General features: G+C 37.8%; 2 protein-coding genes across 3 annotated transcripts in view; one reads left to right on the top strand and one right to left on the bottom strand.

Annotated features, from left to right (window-relative positions):
• Positions 1-2,902: 2,902 nt before the first annotated feature.
• LOC111871347 (cytochrome c oxidase assembly protein COX20, mitochondrial) lies at positions 2,903-10,106 on the bottom strand. Of its 2 annotated transcripts, XM_033754218.1 has the most exons (4): positions 9,872-10,106; positions 7,722-7,805; positions 6,231-6,412; positions 2,903-4,400 (listed from the first exon to the last, which is right to left on the bottom strand). In XM_033754218.1, exons 1-4 carry the CDS (start codon positions 9,896-9,898, stop codon positions 4,262-4,264), a joined length of 432 nt encoding a protein of 143 aa, XP_033610109.1. In that variant the 5' UTR covers positions 9,899-10,106; the 3' UTR covers positions 2,903-4,261. The 2 variants fall into 2 exon arrangements, with proteins under 2 accessions (XP_033610109.1, XP_023720147.1); XM_023864379.2 differs by lacking the exon at positions 7,722-7,805.
• Positions 10,107-20,492, top strand: part of LOC111871346 (myosin heavy chain, non-muscle) — a 58,024-nt gene continuing 47,638 nt past the window's right edge. Inside the window, exons 1-6 of the mRNA XM_023864378.2 lie at positions 10,107-10,176; positions 10,283-10,594; positions 14,203-14,369; positions 14,460-14,577; positions 15,669-15,889; positions 18,251-18,516. Of these exons, the coding sequence (XP_023720146.1) occupies positions 10,309-10,594; positions 14,203-14,369; positions 14,460-14,577; positions 15,669-15,889; positions 18,251-18,516 (1,058 nt within the window). The 5' untranslated portion in view covers positions 10,107-10,176; positions 10,283-10,308. The remainder of the gene's footprint in view (positions 10,177-10,282; positions 10,595-14,202; positions 14,370-14,459; positions 14,578-15,668; positions 15,890-18,250; positions 18,517-20,492) is intronic.

Genomic DNA, 20,492 nt, shown 5'->3' with positions numbered 1-20,492 from the left:
GACATCTAGGTGAGTAAAGTAGCTGGTTACTAGCTGTACTACCATGACAGCTCTTAACTTGCACAATGAGTCACTCAGAAGGAAGTCCAGAATTAATAATTATAAGACTTGAAATAATTTAAACAATGAAAATAAAACTTGGCAACTCTGTGCTTTGCAAGATTGACTGGGTGCCTGCAGCTCTGTCAATTGGGCCCAACTGAGTAGGTTTTACCAGAAGGTGGAGACAGAATCCATTCTCTGAAACGTGTTTTGAAATGTAAACAGGATGATGGATAATGTCCAGAAACAATATTTGTGCTATTTCCTTCAATCTGTCATTCTGTGTGCAGTGTGGTGGAGTAATATATGTGATAGAGCAGCTTAAGCTGGATCACTGAAACAGTTTAAGAAACCATTTCGATAGTGCAGCAGTATTAAAAAACATCCAGAAGGTAGTCCAAACACTGGGGACTAAAGGAACCCTGCACCAATGCAGAGGAGGTTGGCCTGCAGTGACTGGCAACATGTTGCAGAATGTGTGGTAGTGGCTTCTAGTGTCCCCTGCAAAGTCCTTATGTCAGCTATTGCAGGAGTCTGCCATGTCCTGGTTATTATATGAAAGAGCAGTGAGGAAAAGAAGGGTTCACCCATACAATGTTACTCTTGTCCAGGAGCTCCAACCTCGTGACATGCAGAAAAGAGTGGCCTGCTGATGACGGATTCAAACATTTGTTGCCCAAAATCCTGACATGTTGGACATGATGAAATCTTCTGATGAAACTATGAGTGTGTGGGCTGCTGCAACTCCTCATGCTACTCACATGGAGTCCTCCAGCCACAGGAAGCATAACTGACTCCATTTCCTTTCACATAACCATCAACATCTACTCTGACATTTTCCAAGAATTTGTGAATCAGCTGGATAACTAGGAACTGACACTTCATTATTTTCAGAAAGGTGAGGCAGTGTGTGTGGAGACTGGTTGTAGAGGAGTCCAAGGCTCGCCCAGGGCTGTAGTGCTGAGTGGTAAGGTAGGTAAGGCCAATGTATCATGCATCTAAGCTGACTTGGGTGGGATCAGTGTTTCTTTGGAGATGGGATTACCTCAAAAGGACTTTGACTGCCTTGGTCTCCAGACATGACTCACCAGACTTCTTCTGTGAGATCTGCTGAAGGGTATGTTGTTTAAAAACAAACTTGCAATGTTGGCAACTATAAAACAAACATTACTAACAAAACTGATACAATCCTTCCTGTCATACTGGCTGCAGCATTAGCAGACACAGACCACCATGTCAGCCTTGTCTTTAGGTTGAGGAAAGCCAATTTCATCACATTTGAAATCCATTTAATGCAACATCTACCAATAAATTCATTCATTTTATTTGGCATTCATAATTGTTATAAGAGTAACACCTGAACAAGTTGCATCATTAAATACATCATTCTTGAAATCCGTTTGCCCAAATGCCTAAGGGATCAGAATTTATGTGTATCACCAATAAATAATCACTCTTGACATGGTTAACCTATAATTAAAATACAACACAAACTATCAAATTAGATACAATACATAAATTGAAATGCAAGTTAACCTTATGAGTTTGTCAAGAGAGTTTTTGGAGTATTACAGTAAATCAAAAGTCCCACACATGACCAGGTCAATCACCGATCACATTAAAATACTACAAGCAACAATTTGTTATCCATTCAGTTGTTGGCTAGAGGTTTTGCTATGCTTACTACTGTCCCTCTAAGAGAAACTCATACAATGCACAGTATAGAATGGATGATCTAGTAAAAATACTTTCAGCTTATATTTAAAGTCTTTACATCCATCTGATTTTCTTGAATCCAAAGGCAGTCCATTACACAATTTTTACCCATATTGATAACACTCTTCTTGGAAGCTGATGTGTTACAATTTGGCACATGAAAATCGTCTTTCCTCATGGAATCATCAGTTTCAACTATATTGGTAAATTACTTTGTGATTTGTAGTTACACTTATTATATTAATGTAGCGCTTCTTTGGAGTAAATCATCCAATACCTTGTGTAACAGGAGAGTTCAGACATTTAAGAACTGGCTGCACAATCAGGGCAGAATTTTTGTCTTTGCTACCACATCTACATGGATAAAATCAGTGACCCACTCAGCCTGCTATACAGTGAATACTGCAGCATCTTATGAATGCTGCTGGAAATTAGAAACAAAACTCTGGAACAGCTGAGTAAAAAGAAACAATTTTGTTCTTCTCCATTTTGAGGCACATTTGCAACCCTGTGAGGCACCTATTAAGCTCATTCAGTCTGTAAATCCATCCATATAGAATAAATGAAAAATGATATTGTGACGTGCTGCGCTATGGAGGACACCCTCTCCCCCCCTGCCAGCGGTGACGTGCCGAGCGGAGCCGAAGTGAGCCGAGTCCAAGCACAGCGGTTGCTAGGCAAAGTGAGTAAACAGCAGTGACATAACACAGGACCCAACAGCATTGCTAGGCTATCGGCAAACACAGCGACTAGGCAACAAGGAAGCGAGGTGTTTCCCATTGTCCAGCTGAGGGTTTATAAGGGAACTACACAGCCTATGGAGACGGTTAAAGTGTAGCCGTCCCCGGAGACAGGTAACGTGTATCAGCCGCCGAAGTGAGTTCTCAAGGCAGCAGCCTACGAAGCGAGTTGGAGTATAGCAGCAGTCGCGGAAAGAAGAACCGGACGCATGTTTAATTGTGTAATTGGGAGTGTGTAATACAGAGACACTTGTATAGCTGCCGTACTGTGAATACGTGTAGACTACTGAGGACAGTGTGAAGAGATTTGTGTGTAGGGTTTGTAAAGTGTCGAAACCCGTAACATTGTTGTAATTAATTGTAGCCGATACCTGTAGGTTGTTAAATAAACCAATTAACAATCTGAATGGCGTCTTCAGTAACGAAACACGTTACAATATCTACAAGTGTGTGACAATGATAAATTATATGAATATTGACTCCAGTGGTCAATAATTGAACTCAAAACAGTTAGAGGGATTTTTACAAAATTTCATATTTGAATATTTTCCAAAGTTTGTCAAACCACTTCAATTATTCATATCAGACAAGTTTAACAAAGAGCTTCTTTACATGAAGATCTACATGATTTCCTCCATGTATCACTAAATATTTACTGAAGAGATATTTTAAACAAACTTAGGGAAAAACAAATTCTATGTCCAAGACATTTTTTTTTTCAACAAGTCTTACAGGTTTCAAGATATTTAAACAGAAGGAATGTTATACTGGGTGTTCAATCGAGGAGGAAACTTCGAAACACCGCTGACCCGGCCCGATATCCCTCACAGATTGCTACTGTAACTGTAACAGTGCACGTTTATCAGCGTTAATGACTCATTCTGCTATCAGCAGTTACAGCAACAATCTGGGAGGAATTTTGGGCCAGGTCAGCGGTGTTGCGAAGTTTCCTCCTTAACTGAACGCACTGTATTTTTGGACTCGTATTCATCTATCAACCATGACTTCCAGAACTAGAAAATAAAAAGTCTTCACTGATTTTAAAGACTATAGCCAAAAGTTTACATATTATTTACATTTTGACAAGCATAAGGGTGAGTGCTGAAGCATTAAAATCTACTTTTCATCCAGTTTGCCTGCAGTGTATAGTTTATTTCTTAGCAATTCAAGTATCATAGCCCAACAGCCAAAAGTTGCATATGAATTTAACTTTTTTTTTTATTATAAATGAAGAGTTTGTCATACCCTTTATTGCATTATTTTTAATCCTTATGGCCAATGCACCTGTTAAGTGTACATTATATACTTTTACAGTCTTGTTATTTCTTTTTAGAAAACAGAAAATGTAGAAGAGAAAAGATGCTGAGATTGAAATGCATGCAGTTTTCCAGGGCTTTTTATTTTGACCACCTTACCTTGAATACAGAATTCTGGAATATAATAAATGTACTCTGCTACCAGTAGCTGACCATCAAGAATTTTGTGGGCACCTAGAGTACATGTTGCTATTTAACTTAGAAACATCAGTATCCATCCACTTTTTCTCTTGAAACAATATTTATTTGATAATGATAAAAATGGGACCTGATAGATACTACACTTTTTTGAATAAGACTTTACATTATTATTATATTGTTGCATTGGCAACAGCAATAAAATCCAACATAAAAAGTCTCAGTAAAATTAAATGAAAAATATATATTTTTATTTATTCACTTCCTACATGTTTCTATCACATTATCTGATAACAGCAAAACTCATGGTTAATTTTTAACTTCATACACTTGACCTTTATCAGTCAGATCATAATCAGTTCCTTCATACATTGCCTGCTTCTGCATAACAGCCTGCAGTTGACCATGTGTAAATTTCTTCTTGGACCATTGCCATCGACAGTGAAACCTATAAAATAGAGTACTTATGGTACAGTGAAGAAACAAGATATAAAATACAGGGCTATTTGGAGTGAGTTGTTAACAAAACATGCAGGTTGTTTTTATCTGATTATCAGATTTTGCTATAAGCCTATAGTAATGCTGCTTTTTAGCCTCTTTTTATAACTGCTCAGAATTTTTCAGTGCTTGATGTAATATGCTCTCATGTGTGGATTATTACTGCTTGTGCTATATATATTTTTACATATGCAAGATATTTTTATTCTTTGTGTAATCAAGTTTTTTATTCTACCTACAATTTTATTCTGAATAGGAAAACTAGCTTCAAAGATATTTAGAAAAATGTATAAAAAAGAGTTAAACTTATAGTTTGTATCCTTATTTTTGAAAACAGGTTCCTGGATTTCATTTTCTAATAGATGCTGAAACTGGCCAATGGTTTCATTATTTGTCTGGTTCTCTGTATCAAGGACATTAAATTTACTTCTGTAGTAATATTATTTACTGTAAGGAATTGAGCATCATGGTCTGAGAGGCTGTAGACTACAGGAGATGTACAAGATAAGCTTAACCTTGTACTGTCTCTAAAAATATTATCAATGACTGTTGTCGAGGAATTTTGAATTCTTGTTGCAAAATTCACAGTGTCTGACAAATTGTATGTCTTTAGTAAACAGTTTACTTGTTTTTTTTTCTGGTTATTTTCAATTAAATACTTTATGTCTCCATAGATTATAAACTCAGATTTTGGATTGTATAAATAAGTTGCATGCAGCCTCCTTAGAAATTCAATAACATCTCCCAAAGGACCTCTGGGCAAGCTTAATATAAAAAAGTCAGATGTTTTAGTTACTAATTGAATTGCAGAGATTTAAAATCCTGATTTTGGATTTTGGATTGTATAAATAAGTTGCATGCAGCCTCCTTAGAAATTCAATAACATCTCCCAAAGGACCTCTGGGCAAGCTTAATATAAAAAAGTCAGATGTTTTAGTTACTAATTGAATTGCAGAGATTTAAAATCCTGTTCCTTACAGTGATGAGAAATATAAATTTTACTGAAATGTTTCTCTGACATAACAAAAATACACACCCCTCCTCTCTGTAGGTCTTCTTGGCAGAAGCTGGAGTCTAATTGGTAACCATTCATTGTGAGGTGCAGCAGCTCCTGTTCAACCATGTGATGCTCACTTAAACATAATATGTGTGCATTTATGGGGGCACATGGTAGCATAGTTGGTTGAGGCACTATGCTACAAGCCAGAAGGCCATGGGTTCAAATCCTGATGAGGTCATTGGATTTTTTTCAATTGACCTAATCCTTCCAGCTGCACTGTGGCCCTGGGGTCGACTCAGCCTCTAACAAAAATAAGTACCTGGAATATTCTTGGGGGTAAAGGGCGGCCGGCACATAGGGCTGACAACCTTGCCGCCATCTATGAGCCGATTGTCTAGAAAATGTGGGAACCTCAACGTCTCACAACCCTATGGGCCTCCACAGCCTGTTACAGGGATACCTTTACTTTTTTTTTACTTTATGTCAGGGTTTATGTTGTCTATTTCAAAAGACTGTATTAATTCATCACTTTTGCTTCTCAGTCCCCTGATATTCTGGTGAAAGATATTTACTGAGTTGGATGATTCTGCATTTTGTTTGTGAACTTCCATGACTACAGCACAAACATTCTGTGGAAATCTTTACACATTATACGATGTACTGATTACAGTTGCAGAAACCTTTGCTCACATTTTAAAATACAGCAAATTCCCTATTGTGAAATGTAAATCATTTTTCACATATTCAAGGACTGGGTATACAGTACTACAGACTTATTACCAATAAGACATTGTAACAATAACAAATGACGTGAATCCCACATGTGTTGCCCATCTTGTATTGCTTGTGAAAAGGAAGTATGTGAGACCGCCTGCAAATCCACTTCCAATTCCATACAAGAAGCTGCTTCTGAAGCAAGGTATGGCAGCTACATCTCGACCAAAGATAGTCACTGATTTCTTCTGTAATATGAAATTGAAACACTTGAACATGAATACAACAAGCTAAAATTGAGCTTGAATATATATATATATATATATATATATATACTGTAGACAATTTAACATGTGGGTAACTACACTGCTTTGAATATGATCATGAATATCACACCCCATTTTAAGAAGTGACTTTGAAAGGACTCATTGATATACTCGTATTGATCCACAATGGATTTGCAAAACTGTTTAACATAATAAGGCATTATTAACCCTTTAAATAAAGAATTATTAAAAGATCTGCTTTTGTTACATTTCCTTGACATGCATAAAACACACAACCCACATCTTGAATTGTCAAAAGAGGCAGAAATAGTCTTTTTACTGACTCCATCAAATTCTAAAAATGTTCATTCAAGGAGATTGGTGTTCCTAAGTAGTGATTTCACAGTTCGAAAAAGTGTATTTAAGATTCTCATTCATAAGATTGAATAAGCAATAAGCTCACTTCCTTACAGATGGTAATGTCTGCATAGTAAACATACATTCCAGTTTCCCACAAATTTCCTGCTGTTATAAAACCTAAGGATTCATTATCATAAACACCATATTCTGAGCCAGTTCAGTGTAGCTCGTAGCCTTACAATGTAAGATACATTTTAATGTTATCTTCTCATTTATTTCAAACTGCCTAAGTGGTACTTCCTCAAATAATTTTCCAACAAAAATTTTGTACACCTTGTTTTTCTCACACATTACTATATGCATGAATGTAACACACTGTATGACAGAGGTTCATAAAAAACGTAACTTCTAAAGTTCTATTTGTTAATTTTGGACATTTCTACAGTTTGCATGCAACCAAAACATTTATCATTCCTATCAAAGTTCTAAAAAATACCTCTATTTGAATTTACATTATAATATGTGCACAGTACTAATTAATTCCAGCTCAGTCTTGCATGTTAACTTGTTGGCTTCAGAAGATTACAAATCTGCACCGAATTGTGGAGCTCACACTTAATTTATTTATTTACTTATTTATGGTTTATTTAATGGTGCTGTTTATAGCTCAGACTATGAAGTATAAAATGGTACAACGATATTACTATATAATGAATTGGAAAGAACAAGGAATGAAGTGACTTGAAGTACTGCCCTGGAGAGACAGAAAAATCCTATAAATTTTAAGTCAAGGTAACTATACTCTGAGATGAGTGTTGAACCTGGGACCTCCTAAACACAAGGCCCAAAATCTACCCAATATTTTACAACAAGCACATAGATTGGAATGTGACTAAATTAAAAAACTGTACCATACTGGTGGGCCACTTACAGGCATCAAGTTTGATTCTGTTGGGTAACCTGAAGCTTGGGGTTTGACGTAACTGTTAAACTTCCTCCTCCATTCAGATCTTGGCTAGAATAAATTATTTTCAGTATTTTAGGAAATACCGATCATGGTGGCTGCACGGTCTAAGGCATGAACTGTCCTTGCTTAGATGCTGAGATCGTGGGTTCGAATCCAACTCAAGACATGGATGTCTATGTGTTTATTCAGGCTGTATTGACAGATTGATCACTCGTCCAAGGAGTCCTACCCTCTGTGTAAGATGGATTACGAAACTGAAGAAGAGACTAGGGCCGAACAAAGGGCTGTAGAGCCATTGATGAATGAATGAATAAATTTTACGAAATACTTTGCAGATGAATGATGGAAGTGTATTCTGTATCATAATCATTTCTACTCCAACTTGTAGTCACATCATTTTTTTTCCTGTGGTGCTACAGCCCCAATTTGGGCCTAGGCCTACTTCCATGAAACTCTCCATTTCACTTCGGTTTACTAGATCTTACACATACAGTAGGACTCCTTGGGCGAGTGATCAGCTCGTCACAAGGCCTCTACCTGTAGACAAACACTGAAAAACGCACACAAACATCCATGCCCTGAGTGGGTTTTCGAACCCACGATCCCGGCTTCCGAGCGAGCGAAGAAAGTGCATGCCTTAGACCGCTCGGCTACCGTGACCGGCTTGTAGTCACATTATAACCATAACCATGCACAGAGCTGATATATCATTCATTTTATTCCATGAATGAATATTATCAACATAATTGGTCATAAGTGTGTAAATTTGTAACATATTTAATTCAGTTAATATAGGTAATTTAAATAAAATTGTATTAATTCAAGTTTTATAGTAAGTTGTTTTTAAATTATGTTTATTAATTAAAATCTTAATAATTTTTTTACATTATTATTTATGTTAATCGATTAATGTGATTTTGATTATGTGACTCATGTAATTTTGTATATGTATTTTGATATATCTATTTTCAAAGGGACCATTTCCACATCCTAGGTTTGTTACCTGTATGGATATATGGAAAATAATGGAAATGAATGAATGAATGAATGAATGATTAAATAAACTAAGATACAAACTTCTGTGTGTCCCTAACAGTTTTAAATAAATTTGCTGGTACTCTCACATTTGATTTCAGCCTCAAGGTTAAAACATAAAATGCACAGCAGATAAGCAACTTCAAAGAAGTTTTCTGAGACCTTGTTACTTCCAGGTATGTGTACTAGCTGTAAAGGAGCACTGCCTATCTCCATCCCAAATCTAGTCTCCTCAACCTAAATAGTGAATTGTAGTGTACAAGATTTTGGTTGGAAAACTGCAAGAAGAGAGACTAATTGTGAGGAACAGGCATGGATAAAATAATTAATATTATTAAGAATGTGTTCACACATAATATTGGAACCTAATTATTTATTGCATAGAGGGCTCAGCTCCATGAGTGAGTGAGTGAGTAAGTAAGTAAGTAAGTAAGTATATATTGAGGTTTTTTTTAATAGTATTTGTAATATGCAGGGTGTCATAATGTGAAGATGGGTCAGGACTGGAGGGCTTTGTGCTCACAGAAACATAATGAATTTCTTTACTGGCAGACCAACTACAAACTTGTGAAGGATTCTGTACCAGACAGTTTGTTTCAATTGTAAATTTTCGCTAGTGACTTCCCAGAACATATCTAGTGTGGTTTAATTTAAAAATCTGTTTAACTGAATAAAATTAAAGAGAGCTTACAAATGGATCTGACAAAAGAACGTCTAAATCGATTCACTATACATGAAACTAATGATTTTCTATGATTCATATGCTCCCGCCCACTGCCCAATAAAAAAATGGAGCCATGGAATTATTATTTGGCCAATCAGATTATGCAAATTGCCGGATACATAGGCAGTACTTGATATTAGATACGATGAAAATTAAAAAAAAAAAAGGTGATTATTAGTTTCTAGCATACATGCGTATCCCATCGAAACTAACTTTATATTAAATCTAATAACGTTAACACTTACTGGTACAGTATTTGTGTTTGTAGCGGCGTTACATAAAGTTGTGCATTATAATGCCACGTACGGATTTTACTTCGTTTATAAGTGAACTTTAAATCTCAAGTAAGACTCACCTGTATATCGTCTGCTTCTTCCGTCATTCTAGAAACGGTAGAAACTACGGAATACACAGGAAAAAAAAAATCTTTTAAATTACCAACAAAATACTAATGCACGTTCGTCGTTTTTGACCGGTAGTGACATCTAGGAAGTATATTAAGTAACAAAGCCTTGTTATCGGGTTGAAAGAGTTTTCTGTTTATAATTTTGTGTTTGCATTAATTACAAAATTGGTTGTATCCAGAAAGGGTTAGTACTGTATTGCGCACATACACCGTATACCAGCGACACGTGGGAATAGTCATAAAGATTACTCAAGGTCATATAAATTTTGAGCAACCTCTCATCATAGGTTAGATAAGATTATTTTGAAATATATAATCAGTTATATTGGACAGATCCTTGACTAAATACCCTTTTCACAGGTTTCGTGCACCTCCGCTGCCATGCAATGGAGGGGCGAGAACTTGATCCATATGAGCAGCAACTGTTGGCTGTGTTTGAAAGCTGTGATCAGGATAAGTCTGGGAGTTTGGATGGTCATGGACTAGAACAACTCTGTGAAAAATTGCAGCTTGAAGAGCAAGGCTTTGAATTAATGAAATGTTTGCTTGGAAGTTCTTCTCCCAACAAAAAGGTGACATTTGCTGAATTCAGAGATGGTCTTCTTGCTCTTTTGGGTGAAGATCAAGGTGAGCAAGCAAACAGAAGAGAAGCAGGAGGCAGGGGGTCACCAGGTATGTACACATAAGTAATATTGGTAATTTTTAAAAGACTGTGTGGTTGTGTATGTCCATAAATATTGTCAAGGTTTTGAGTGCCTGTAGTTGGGGTTTGCATTGGTGATTCGATTTATTGACCTTGTGTACACTCATGGCTTGTGACTACACTTTAGAGATCATTGACACACAAAGACTAGTGTCCTCAGTTTATTACAGCCTCCACTAGCAGTTTCCTGGCCACTGATTTTAATACAGGAACTAGAAGAGTCTCACTGAATTACACACTCCAAATAACACACATAAAGTCTTCTCTTGACAGCCAGACTTACAGCTGAGTACTGTTGCAACTAACTAGTTGCCCCAAACCATCATGGTTATATCTTTGTGTCTGATGCTGCAGGAATGTATTTACTGAGCCATTGCCTTGAAACAGCTGTGATATATTTGCTTATCTCATGGTCGTTGCATAGTAATGGCTCTACATGCTACAACAACACCAACTGGGGATGAAGTAATCTAACATAATTCAGGAACAGGTTTATAGTATCATGTCCAGGTATGTAATGATCATTGAATTTTATTTACGAGTCATACAAAGTCAGTTACATCATTTTCACCTGACTTGAGCATTTTACATGTTAATTTGAAATTTTTTTGGCCTGCTTGCAGTCGGCACCTAATTATGTCATTGCTTGAAACAGACTTTACCAAGTGAATGACAATAACATCATGCTTTTTTATACAGAATTGTAAATAGAGGTTTGGACAAGAATAGGGAAGTTGAAAACAATTTGGCTAACAGCAGTTGAGTCTGATACCAATAGAGCCAGAAGACCAGCCTGGCTACAGTCTTCACCCTTCAGCTTAAGGCATTGTATCTCCATGTATAAAGTGTTTTCCAAATTCAAGTCAGTTACTTCAGCAAGTTAAGGTGTGCAAAGCCAAAATCAGAGATTGTATCCCTATAACAGGGTGTTATATTGCTGAACAGCTCCAACCAATACCACCTGTAAAGACCATGTATTTTTTAATCAATTATGTACAGTGCAAATAAATGAAGATTAAGGAAAGTTCTGTGCTTGTTTAATTAATTATGTAAGAAACCAGTAATAATCATGTTACCATGTCAAGATATATTGTAAAAGATAGGTTACCAGTGACAGCAACTGCTGTTAGTTGTTCTGAGTAAAATGCTCCCTTGAGTTTATCCTCAGTTTGAGCTTCATAAACTGTGGTTGCAGTCTGTACTACTACCTTGATGGTCTTGGGTAATGTGAAGTGAACTTACTGACTATTCTTACCTTATAGGTGGGAAAAGAACTCTGCTAGTAACCCGTGTTCTGAATCCATTGCATGTGTTTTCTATATTTGCAGGCCTGAGGAAAATTAAATTTTTTTCTGGCATAGTGCCCCACACCAATCTTCAAATTCCTGAATGATTTCTTCCCAGTTCTGTGTAGCCATTTGTAATTGCAAGAAGTGGTATTGATCTGCATGCACATCTCAAAAGCAGTCCTCAAAAATGTTCTTAAAGTGCACCCAAGTAATACCGGGGTTATGCAGTTTCATGCGTTTTGAATGAAAGGTTCCAGCTGTGTCTGCAAGTTTCATAGTAGCAGCTTGTGCCATATCAGCATCCAACCAATTTCATAGTCTCACCACTCCCTCTACTGTATCTAAGAACCTCTGAACATTCTTGGAATTGGCCACACCTGACCACTTTGGGATGAGGGAAATCATGAACGTACCCTATGTAAAGGAATTGTTAGTAGACTTGACACTGGGGTCGTTGTTGCCAGAATTGCAGAAAATTTCATCCTGGGACTGAATGCCTTGCATGCCCATGTTGCAGCCATGAATTTTTAGCACTGTTTACTGTGATTGGGCAATAAAGAAGTGCCCTTATGGCAATCCAGGGTATGACCACTTTTATCCCTCTGTATGAAGAGAAGCATTGAGGTGGTAGCAACCAGGTGTGGAAGTGTCATTGCCGAATGACTGGAAGGCCATAGTCTCACAGGGCTGTGTTTGAGGGCTACCCACCGAACTGTAGCATGTACCGTAAGGATACTGATTCAGCCCTGATAGGAAGTGCCAGCTAGGATGGTCCAGAGATTGGGGTTAGCTCTATTGATTGGGCCAAACTGAGTAGTTTTTACCTGAAGATGGAGACAGAATCCAATCTCCGAAACGTGTTTTGAAAAATAAACAGGACTGTTTTTAGGTGAAGACAAGATGATGGATAATGCCCAAAGACATAATATTTGTACTAATGGACCATCTTGACACTTTTAGAACTTAGTTACCATGTAAGAGACTTGACTAATCCCCACTAGCTGTAGTATCCAATTTTGGCTAGTCAGTCGAGTGTAAAATAGGAAGTGTCAGTTGTGCTTATCTCAAACTGTTTACTATTTAAAGCACACAGTTTTGATCTCTGTGTTTCTACAGTGTATGATAAGAATTGAGGTAATTTCTGAATAGGAACATCTGCATGTTATGTTGCAGAATGTGGTAAGTAACTAAATAATTTGTTGGCCCTAGTACCATAATAAAGAAACTTTATACTGCAGAATATTCATATTTGAAGAAGGCAGAGATCCATCCTAGTCACTGAAAATAATAATGGAAGCCTATAAGAATAGCTCTATAAACATGAGTTTGCTAATTGGGAATTATATCAGATCAGTGTGAGGGGGTACGCGGTAGCGTAGCTGGTTGAGACACTATGCTACAAGCTGGAAGGTTGTGGATCGAGCCCTGATGAGGTGGAATTTTTTTCAATTGACCTAATCCTTCCAGCCGCGCTATGGCCCTGGGGTCAACTCAGCCTCTAGCAGAAATGAGTACCAGGAATATTTTTGAAATGTTCTTGGGGTTAAAAGGCGGCTGGTTCACAAGGCTGACAACCTTACCGCCCTCTATGAGCCAACTGTCTAGAAAATGTGGGAACCTCAACATCTCACAACCCTATGGTCCTCCACGGCCTGTTACAGGAATACCTTTACTTTACTCTATGAGATCAGTGGTCTTAGTTATTCTGATTAGCTAGCCAGTGAAAAGACAGCAGTGATATTATATAATGTCGAACAGTAATAGAATTTTTGATCTATGGCATAAAGTGCTTTCAGTGTTTCATCCTCAATTCTGATTCATGGAGTATTTATTTAGAATTATTGTGTATTTTGTTTATGATGTCATCAACTTCAATTTAGATTGATTCAGTTTTGATGTATATATGATTGACTGCCTCTGTGGTCTAGTGGTCAGAGTTCCTGCCTACAGATCCAGAGGTCCCGGGTTCGATTCCCTGCGCTACCAATTTTTTTAGAAGCAGTGGGTCTGGAAGGGGATCCACTCAGCCTCATGAGGATAATTGAGTAGCTCTTTCTAAGAAATAGTGGCTCCGGTCTAGAAAACCGAGATTAACGGCCGTGGGGATCCATTGCACTGATCACATGATACTCACTATCCGCAAAAGTCAGAACCAACTTCACCGACAAATGGCGGTCACTCAGTTGGTATAGTTCGCTTTCAGATAGAGGCCATGGAGTTTGTTTTTTATGATGCATGATTATATTACTAATACTAATAATTCTCCATTTCACAACTTGTGATTTCAGAACGAGAGGTTTCCCCCAAGTTTGTATTTGGGAAAAAGAAATATGGGCGTCGGTCTCGCCCAGAAAGCACAGATCAAGATTTGACAGTTGAACATGATGAAAATTCAGAGGACTCAGATTTGGAGATATTTGTGCCTGTTGAAGACAGAACCAAAGAAATCACAATGGTATGTATGGCATATGTAATTCAAATTAATGTGGCATATTAAGCAGTTGAACCTTGGAACATATGCCATCATTTATTTCCTGTTTTACAGAGATCAGTAACTGAAGCATCTTCTCTTGAAGATGATGAGCATGTAAAGAAACGGAAGACAGGTATACACATTCAATTGGATAGTAAAGGAACTTCTCTTGCAGGAACCCAGAATTCAGGTAATGCTGTTGTTTACTTTCGCTGAGCTCTCTTTTCATACCGTTTAAGTAGAGACATTATTGGAAAAATTATGGTAGTTGATATTGGGAGAATGTCCATGATATGAAGAGTTTTATTTCCTGTGGTATAACGATGTAGTCTGTGGAGGAACATGTCACTTCCATTGTAAGGGCTGAGCAAGCAAGCTGAAAGGCTCTGCTCGCTGCCTGCGTCATGCTGGTTTCTTGCTTTGCCTACTCTTCAACCATGAAGGTGGAGGTGACATGTTCCTCTGAAACAACAGTTGATTTCCGCAAAACAGATGGCATTATATCCCAGAAGACAGAACTCTCCATAACTACCGCTGTGAGAACCTCAGCTCCTACACAGCGCTCTATCCCAGAAGACAGAACTCTTCATAACCACCGCTGTGAGAACCTCAGGTCCTACACGGCGCTATATCCCAGAAGACAGAACTCTTCATAAGCACCACTGTGAGAACCTCAGATCCTACACGGCGCTATATCCCAGAAGACAGAACTGCTCATAACCACCACTGTGAGAACCTCAAATCCTACACAGCGCTATATCCCAGAAGACAGAACTCTTCATAACCACCTCTTTGAGAACCTCAAATCCTACATTGTGTTCCAAAACTTACATTCCAGTTTTTATAATCCCCCCCTTTTGTGAGGACCAAGTTGCTTGTTCGGTATGACTTTCAGTTTTGAGACAGTGATTTCATTGTTGGTATTGTACTGTATAGTGACACTGTATGCATGTCCAGAGATTTTTTTATTTTCAGGTGGTTAATGCTGGTAAAGTTACACAATGTGAGTTCATTGGTTTTGTGGAAGGAGGTGTGAGCAGCTTGCTAACGGTACTTTATCAGAATTTGCTCGACGTAGTGCTGAGGTTAAGAATGCTGGAAGTATACCTCCACTACTCCATACATCTTGATAATGTGATGCCTAATTAAGCATATGGACAACTTTTCTTTACCTCAACTCTTCATATCAGGAGGGTGTTTCCTCCATTATATGAATACATCATCGCCTAATCTCTATACTAACAGAGCTGTTAATATGGTTATAATTGTATGTTAATGTAGGTATGGCAGAAGTCAGTGTACCTAGCTGGCGGGTAAAAACACAGCTTTCTGAGTTATGTTATGAGAATGCTGCTCCAACTCTGGGCCATGTTGGTGAGAATGAGGAAGAGTGCCTTAGAGCTGCTTGGGAAAGACTTGGTGTTGGCAAGCATGGTTTCCTCGACAAAGGAGAACTTGCCCTTGTCTGTGAATGCATTGGCATGGAGAAGGTAGCAGAGGAAGTAAGTGTATGATTTAGGTCTAAGTGCGTGGGGAAACCCACCCTCTCTAATAACTAACAAACCAAGTGTATGATTTGAAAGGCTGTTGTTGCGACAGCTTCAGGGGTTTTATAATAAGTGAATTTTACACACTCATTTCTGTCTTTAATGCAACTTTGTTTACAATTAATCCTTAATTTAAAATAGTATTACAATTAAAATGAAAATTAAATTGCTGCATGTATAAATTGTTGATGGTATGCGATTGTGATATACTGGAGGAACCTATTTTAAAAGTTCTGTTCCAGTATTTCTTTACAAGAGCTGAAGAAAGTTACAGTAGTCAGGTTGTTGACAGATGAGTTGGAAATCATGTCTTCCAGAAATAAGCTGATTATTAAAAAAAAAGATGGAGTGTGTTTGACAGCAATAGTAAACTGAATAATGGCCAGGCTTCTGGTGAAGAAAGTGAATTTGCTTATAACATGTGGTTTAAAAGGAATTACATTCAATGGTGTAGGAGAAAACTGTTTTCAGTTATTTGACATCTCAAACATTTTTTTTATTGCTAGTGGGATGGGACTAAGTCCCTTGTACTGTGGCCACTTCTGGCCTATTGTACCAGCCCCAGATGATAGGTGAGGGTGATTGTGGAGCAATTGGTGGAATGAAGATTGGCAGGGGAAACCGAAGTACTCAGAGAAAACCTGCCCCAGTGCCACTTTGTCCACCACAAATCTCACTTGACCAGACCCGGGATCGAACCTGGGCTGCCGCTTTGGGAAGCCAGCGACTAACCGCTTGAGCTATGGTGTGGCCATATTTCAAACATTAATAAGTGTTCAACCAAAAATTGCCAATTTTGATGGAAATAAAGAAACCACTATGATTACTGTAGTATGTAGCGTGGCTGCAGATATTTCAAGGTGTGAAAAATATATTGTCTTCTGTACAAGTGGTACACATCTGACATTATGGGAGACAGATAATTTGTCTGTAATAAGTAATTGAACTTTTCCAAGTATTGCAAGTAAGGTTAGATATGTGCCATCAGTTAGAGCCATTGTTTTTGTAGATTAATCTGGGGATGCATGTCTTTTTCATTTGAGAAACCTGATGAGGATGGGGAATTACTTCTGGGACATCTATCAGTGCTGCTAGACATACTGGTCTCACCAGATGCGAGTACATAATAACTTGTGACCAAGATGAAAAATGTCACAATAGAATAGGTACTGCCAGCATATTCCCACCCTCCCTAGTAGTTTATATCTGGCAAATTCCACCCCATCCAATTCAGTTTTTTAATAGTTTATGTCTGGTGAACACTTCTCCACCCAGAATTACTGGGATTTTGGACTTTTTCCATCGTCTGGAATTCTAGGTAATAGAGGACACAACGTTTTGAGAACTGGATCTGTTTCCATCTTCAGATGAGAAAGGAAGATGCCTACTCAGTTGGGCCTGTTAGAAAGAGCTAATCTCAATCACTGGACCTCTGTTACCTAGAAATCCAGATGATGGAAAAAGTCCAAAACCCTAATAATTCTGTGACATCCACCATCGTCAGAACCTTTTAGAATCTCCTTCTCCACCCTCTTCACACCCAGCCATTACTTGGCATTTCAACATATGTTGCCACAAACACATTTGGAAACATTCTGTCTGTAGCAGTCCCTTCTCCCATTTCCACCCTTGCCTTTATACATCTCTCCTTTACCTTCTGTCCCTGCACTAGTTCTTATGGTTACAGAAGGATGGTAGCCTACCTCACAGTTGTCCATATGTGTAAAAATATGTCTGTCTAGAATAAATGAAATAATCATAGCTAACATGCAATTGCAGTAATCCATGCCTAATAATTAAGAACTGACTATGTTTATTTTGTTATTTGAAACTAAACTTGTTGATATCGAAGTAAATATTTTTACATATATGAATTTCTTGTAAGTAAAAGTAAAACTATCCCTGTAACAGGCCGTGAAGGCCCATAGGGTTGTGACATGTTGAGGGTCCCATGTTATCTAGACAATTGGCTCAAAGATGACGGTAAGGTTGTCAGCCTTACGCACCGGCCACACTTTACTCCCCAGGAAAATTATTTAATTAACTCCTGGTACTCCTTTCTGATAGAGGCTGAGTAAACCCCAGGGCCCAGTGCGGCTGGGAGGTTTAGGTCAACTGAAAAGAATCCAATGACCTCATCAGGACTTGAACCTGCGACCTTCCGGCTTTTAGCATAGCTCCTCAACCACTACGCTACCACGTGTCCCCATGAATTTCTTGTACAGTCAACATTTTTTAGAAACTTGATGAATTTGATTTGAGGTTGCTGGACACGGGGATATTGTAAACATGATCATTCCTCTTTTGTTGTTCCAGGTTATCCAACAGTTGTTTGAAAAACTGGATGTTGATTGTGATGGCCGCATTAGTTTTGATGAATTTCTGCTTCTTTTTCGAAGTGGTGGAAGTTGGGTTCAGCCAGCTGTTCCCACACAGGTACATATGGGAGACAGGAAAACTAACAGAGGAATGCTGGGAGCAGACTTTCAACAGTGTTCAGACAATCCTAATGAACACCAAACTTTGGGATCTTCATCAGACCAAGATCCACGATTCTTGTCTCTGGATCCAAACAGTGCTGGGTTAGCAGTTTTATTATTTGTAGGTTTATATAGAATTGAGAAGTATAATATTATGTGTCTCATTCTTGTTTCTCTTTGTTGACATAATAGAGAACACATAAATAAGTTATATTTGCACTGTGCTCTTGCTGATGTATATAGTATACAAGGATATTGTAATTTCTTAGTTTTAGAATTATTCCTTTCTGGAATTTTTGGGTGCTGTACATTGTGACAATGACAAGAAATGTTATTGTGTCCAATTACTGCTCTCAGTCTGTTGTGTGTTATGATCATTCATGTGAATCTTATTTAAAATGTATGACATCTTACATTCAGGACATAAAACAAAATGGAAAAGTGTTACTAATTTGAAGTAATACTGAAATTAATTTTATCCATTAAGTGAAATGGCTACCCTAATTTGTGTTTCAAAATTTTGCATTGTCATCTGAATTCAGTTTTCAGCTGTTTTCTTTGCATACTAAATCAGTATGGAAATTTATGTTGATGTATGAAACAGTTATTTTACTAACCCCCTGTGAGAGTAGAGACTGAGTGGGTTGGAAAAGCATTAATACTCTAGACTTGTTCAATAGATGCTTTGTTCAAATCTCAACTATGACACTTGCAGTTCTGACAGATTTTTTGTGTTTTCCCCAGTCCTCCAAGCAAATGATGGGATAGTATCTCAGGTCATCATTTGTCTGTCATCATGCAATTCAACACTATATATCTAGCAGCAGACAGCATCATAAAATAACTAAAGAAAACTGTGGAAGAAGATCTTTCTTGAGAAGAAGATACGTCAGAAGTATTTGAGAACAAACTGTTTAGGAAAATTCAGATAGAGTCTTCTGGGATCTGACTCAGTATAGTTAGTAGACAGGTGCCAGCATCTCAAAGGAACCTGCTGCAGCTATCAGAAAACCATAATCTGAGTATTCACTGCTGTGAGAACATTAGATCTCACTTATTAAGGGAAACATCTGAACTGATATTAACAGAAGTAGTAGTGAGTGGGGGATGTTACGTATCAAGGAACTTTGTGATTTATGCTTTTCTCCAAGTATTGTATTCTGGGAGATAGTAAAATTATGACATCTGTTATAGGATTGATGTGATGTTAACCAAAAATATAGGTTTTTATGGGGAAAGCGGCACGCGGTAGCATAATTGGTTGAGGCACTGCTACAAGCCGGAAGGTTGTGGGTTCAAGTCCCGATGAAGTCATTGAATTTTTTTCAATTGACCTAATCCTTCCAGCCCCACTATGGCCCTGGGGTCAACTCAGCCTCTAACAGAAATGAGTACCAGGAATATTCTTGAAATGTTCTTGGGGGTAAATGGCTGTCGGCGCTAAGGCTGACAACCTTGCTGCCATGTATGATCCAACTGTCTAGAGAAAATGTGGGAACCTCAACATCTCACAACCCTATGGGGTCATTCCATGTGAAATCATCCAGAAAGGTCGCTCACCATTTTTAAAAAAAATTATATTTTGTACACTTATTTATACATATTTTCATACTACAAAAAAATTTTTAAAAAAATTCTAATCCGCTCAGTTCTCTCGGTACAGGCGTTTTTATAATGCGAAAAAACGCGTTTTCGGCTGAAATGGAGGTTTGCGTTATCTTCCATATCTCGATAACTATTGAAGCTACAGACTCCAATAAAAACGCTATTTGTTCCTCATGATATGGACTACAAATCATATTATTACAAGTTTTTACTCAGCTCACTTTCTGTAGGTGTAATTAAACTTGAAACTTACCTATCGATTTTGGGAAAAACGCTATTTTTGACCTTCAAAAACCAATGGGAGGGGGAAAGTATCAGATCTGTGATTTCTACCATTTGTTGTTACCTATATGGGGAATATAATCACTTAGTTTTGAATCCCGTACCTAGTTTCCAAAATTTTCCAGGAGCTTCCAAACTTTGCTCTGGGCCCCAAATCGGCCATTTTTAACATCTCATATCTCCGGTGGGGA

The sequence above is a fragment of the Cryptotermes secundus genome, unplaced genomic scaffold, assembly GCF_002891405.2.
Source record: "Cryptotermes secundus unplaced genomic scaffold, Csec_1.0 scaffold1, whole genome shotgun sequence".
In the NCBI taxonomy this organism is placed as follows: domain Eukaryota; kingdom Metazoa; phylum Arthropoda; class Insecta; order Blattodea; family Kalotermitidae; genus Cryptotermes; species Cryptotermes secundus.
This window is presented reverse-complemented; position numbering and strand designations above follow the sequence as displayed.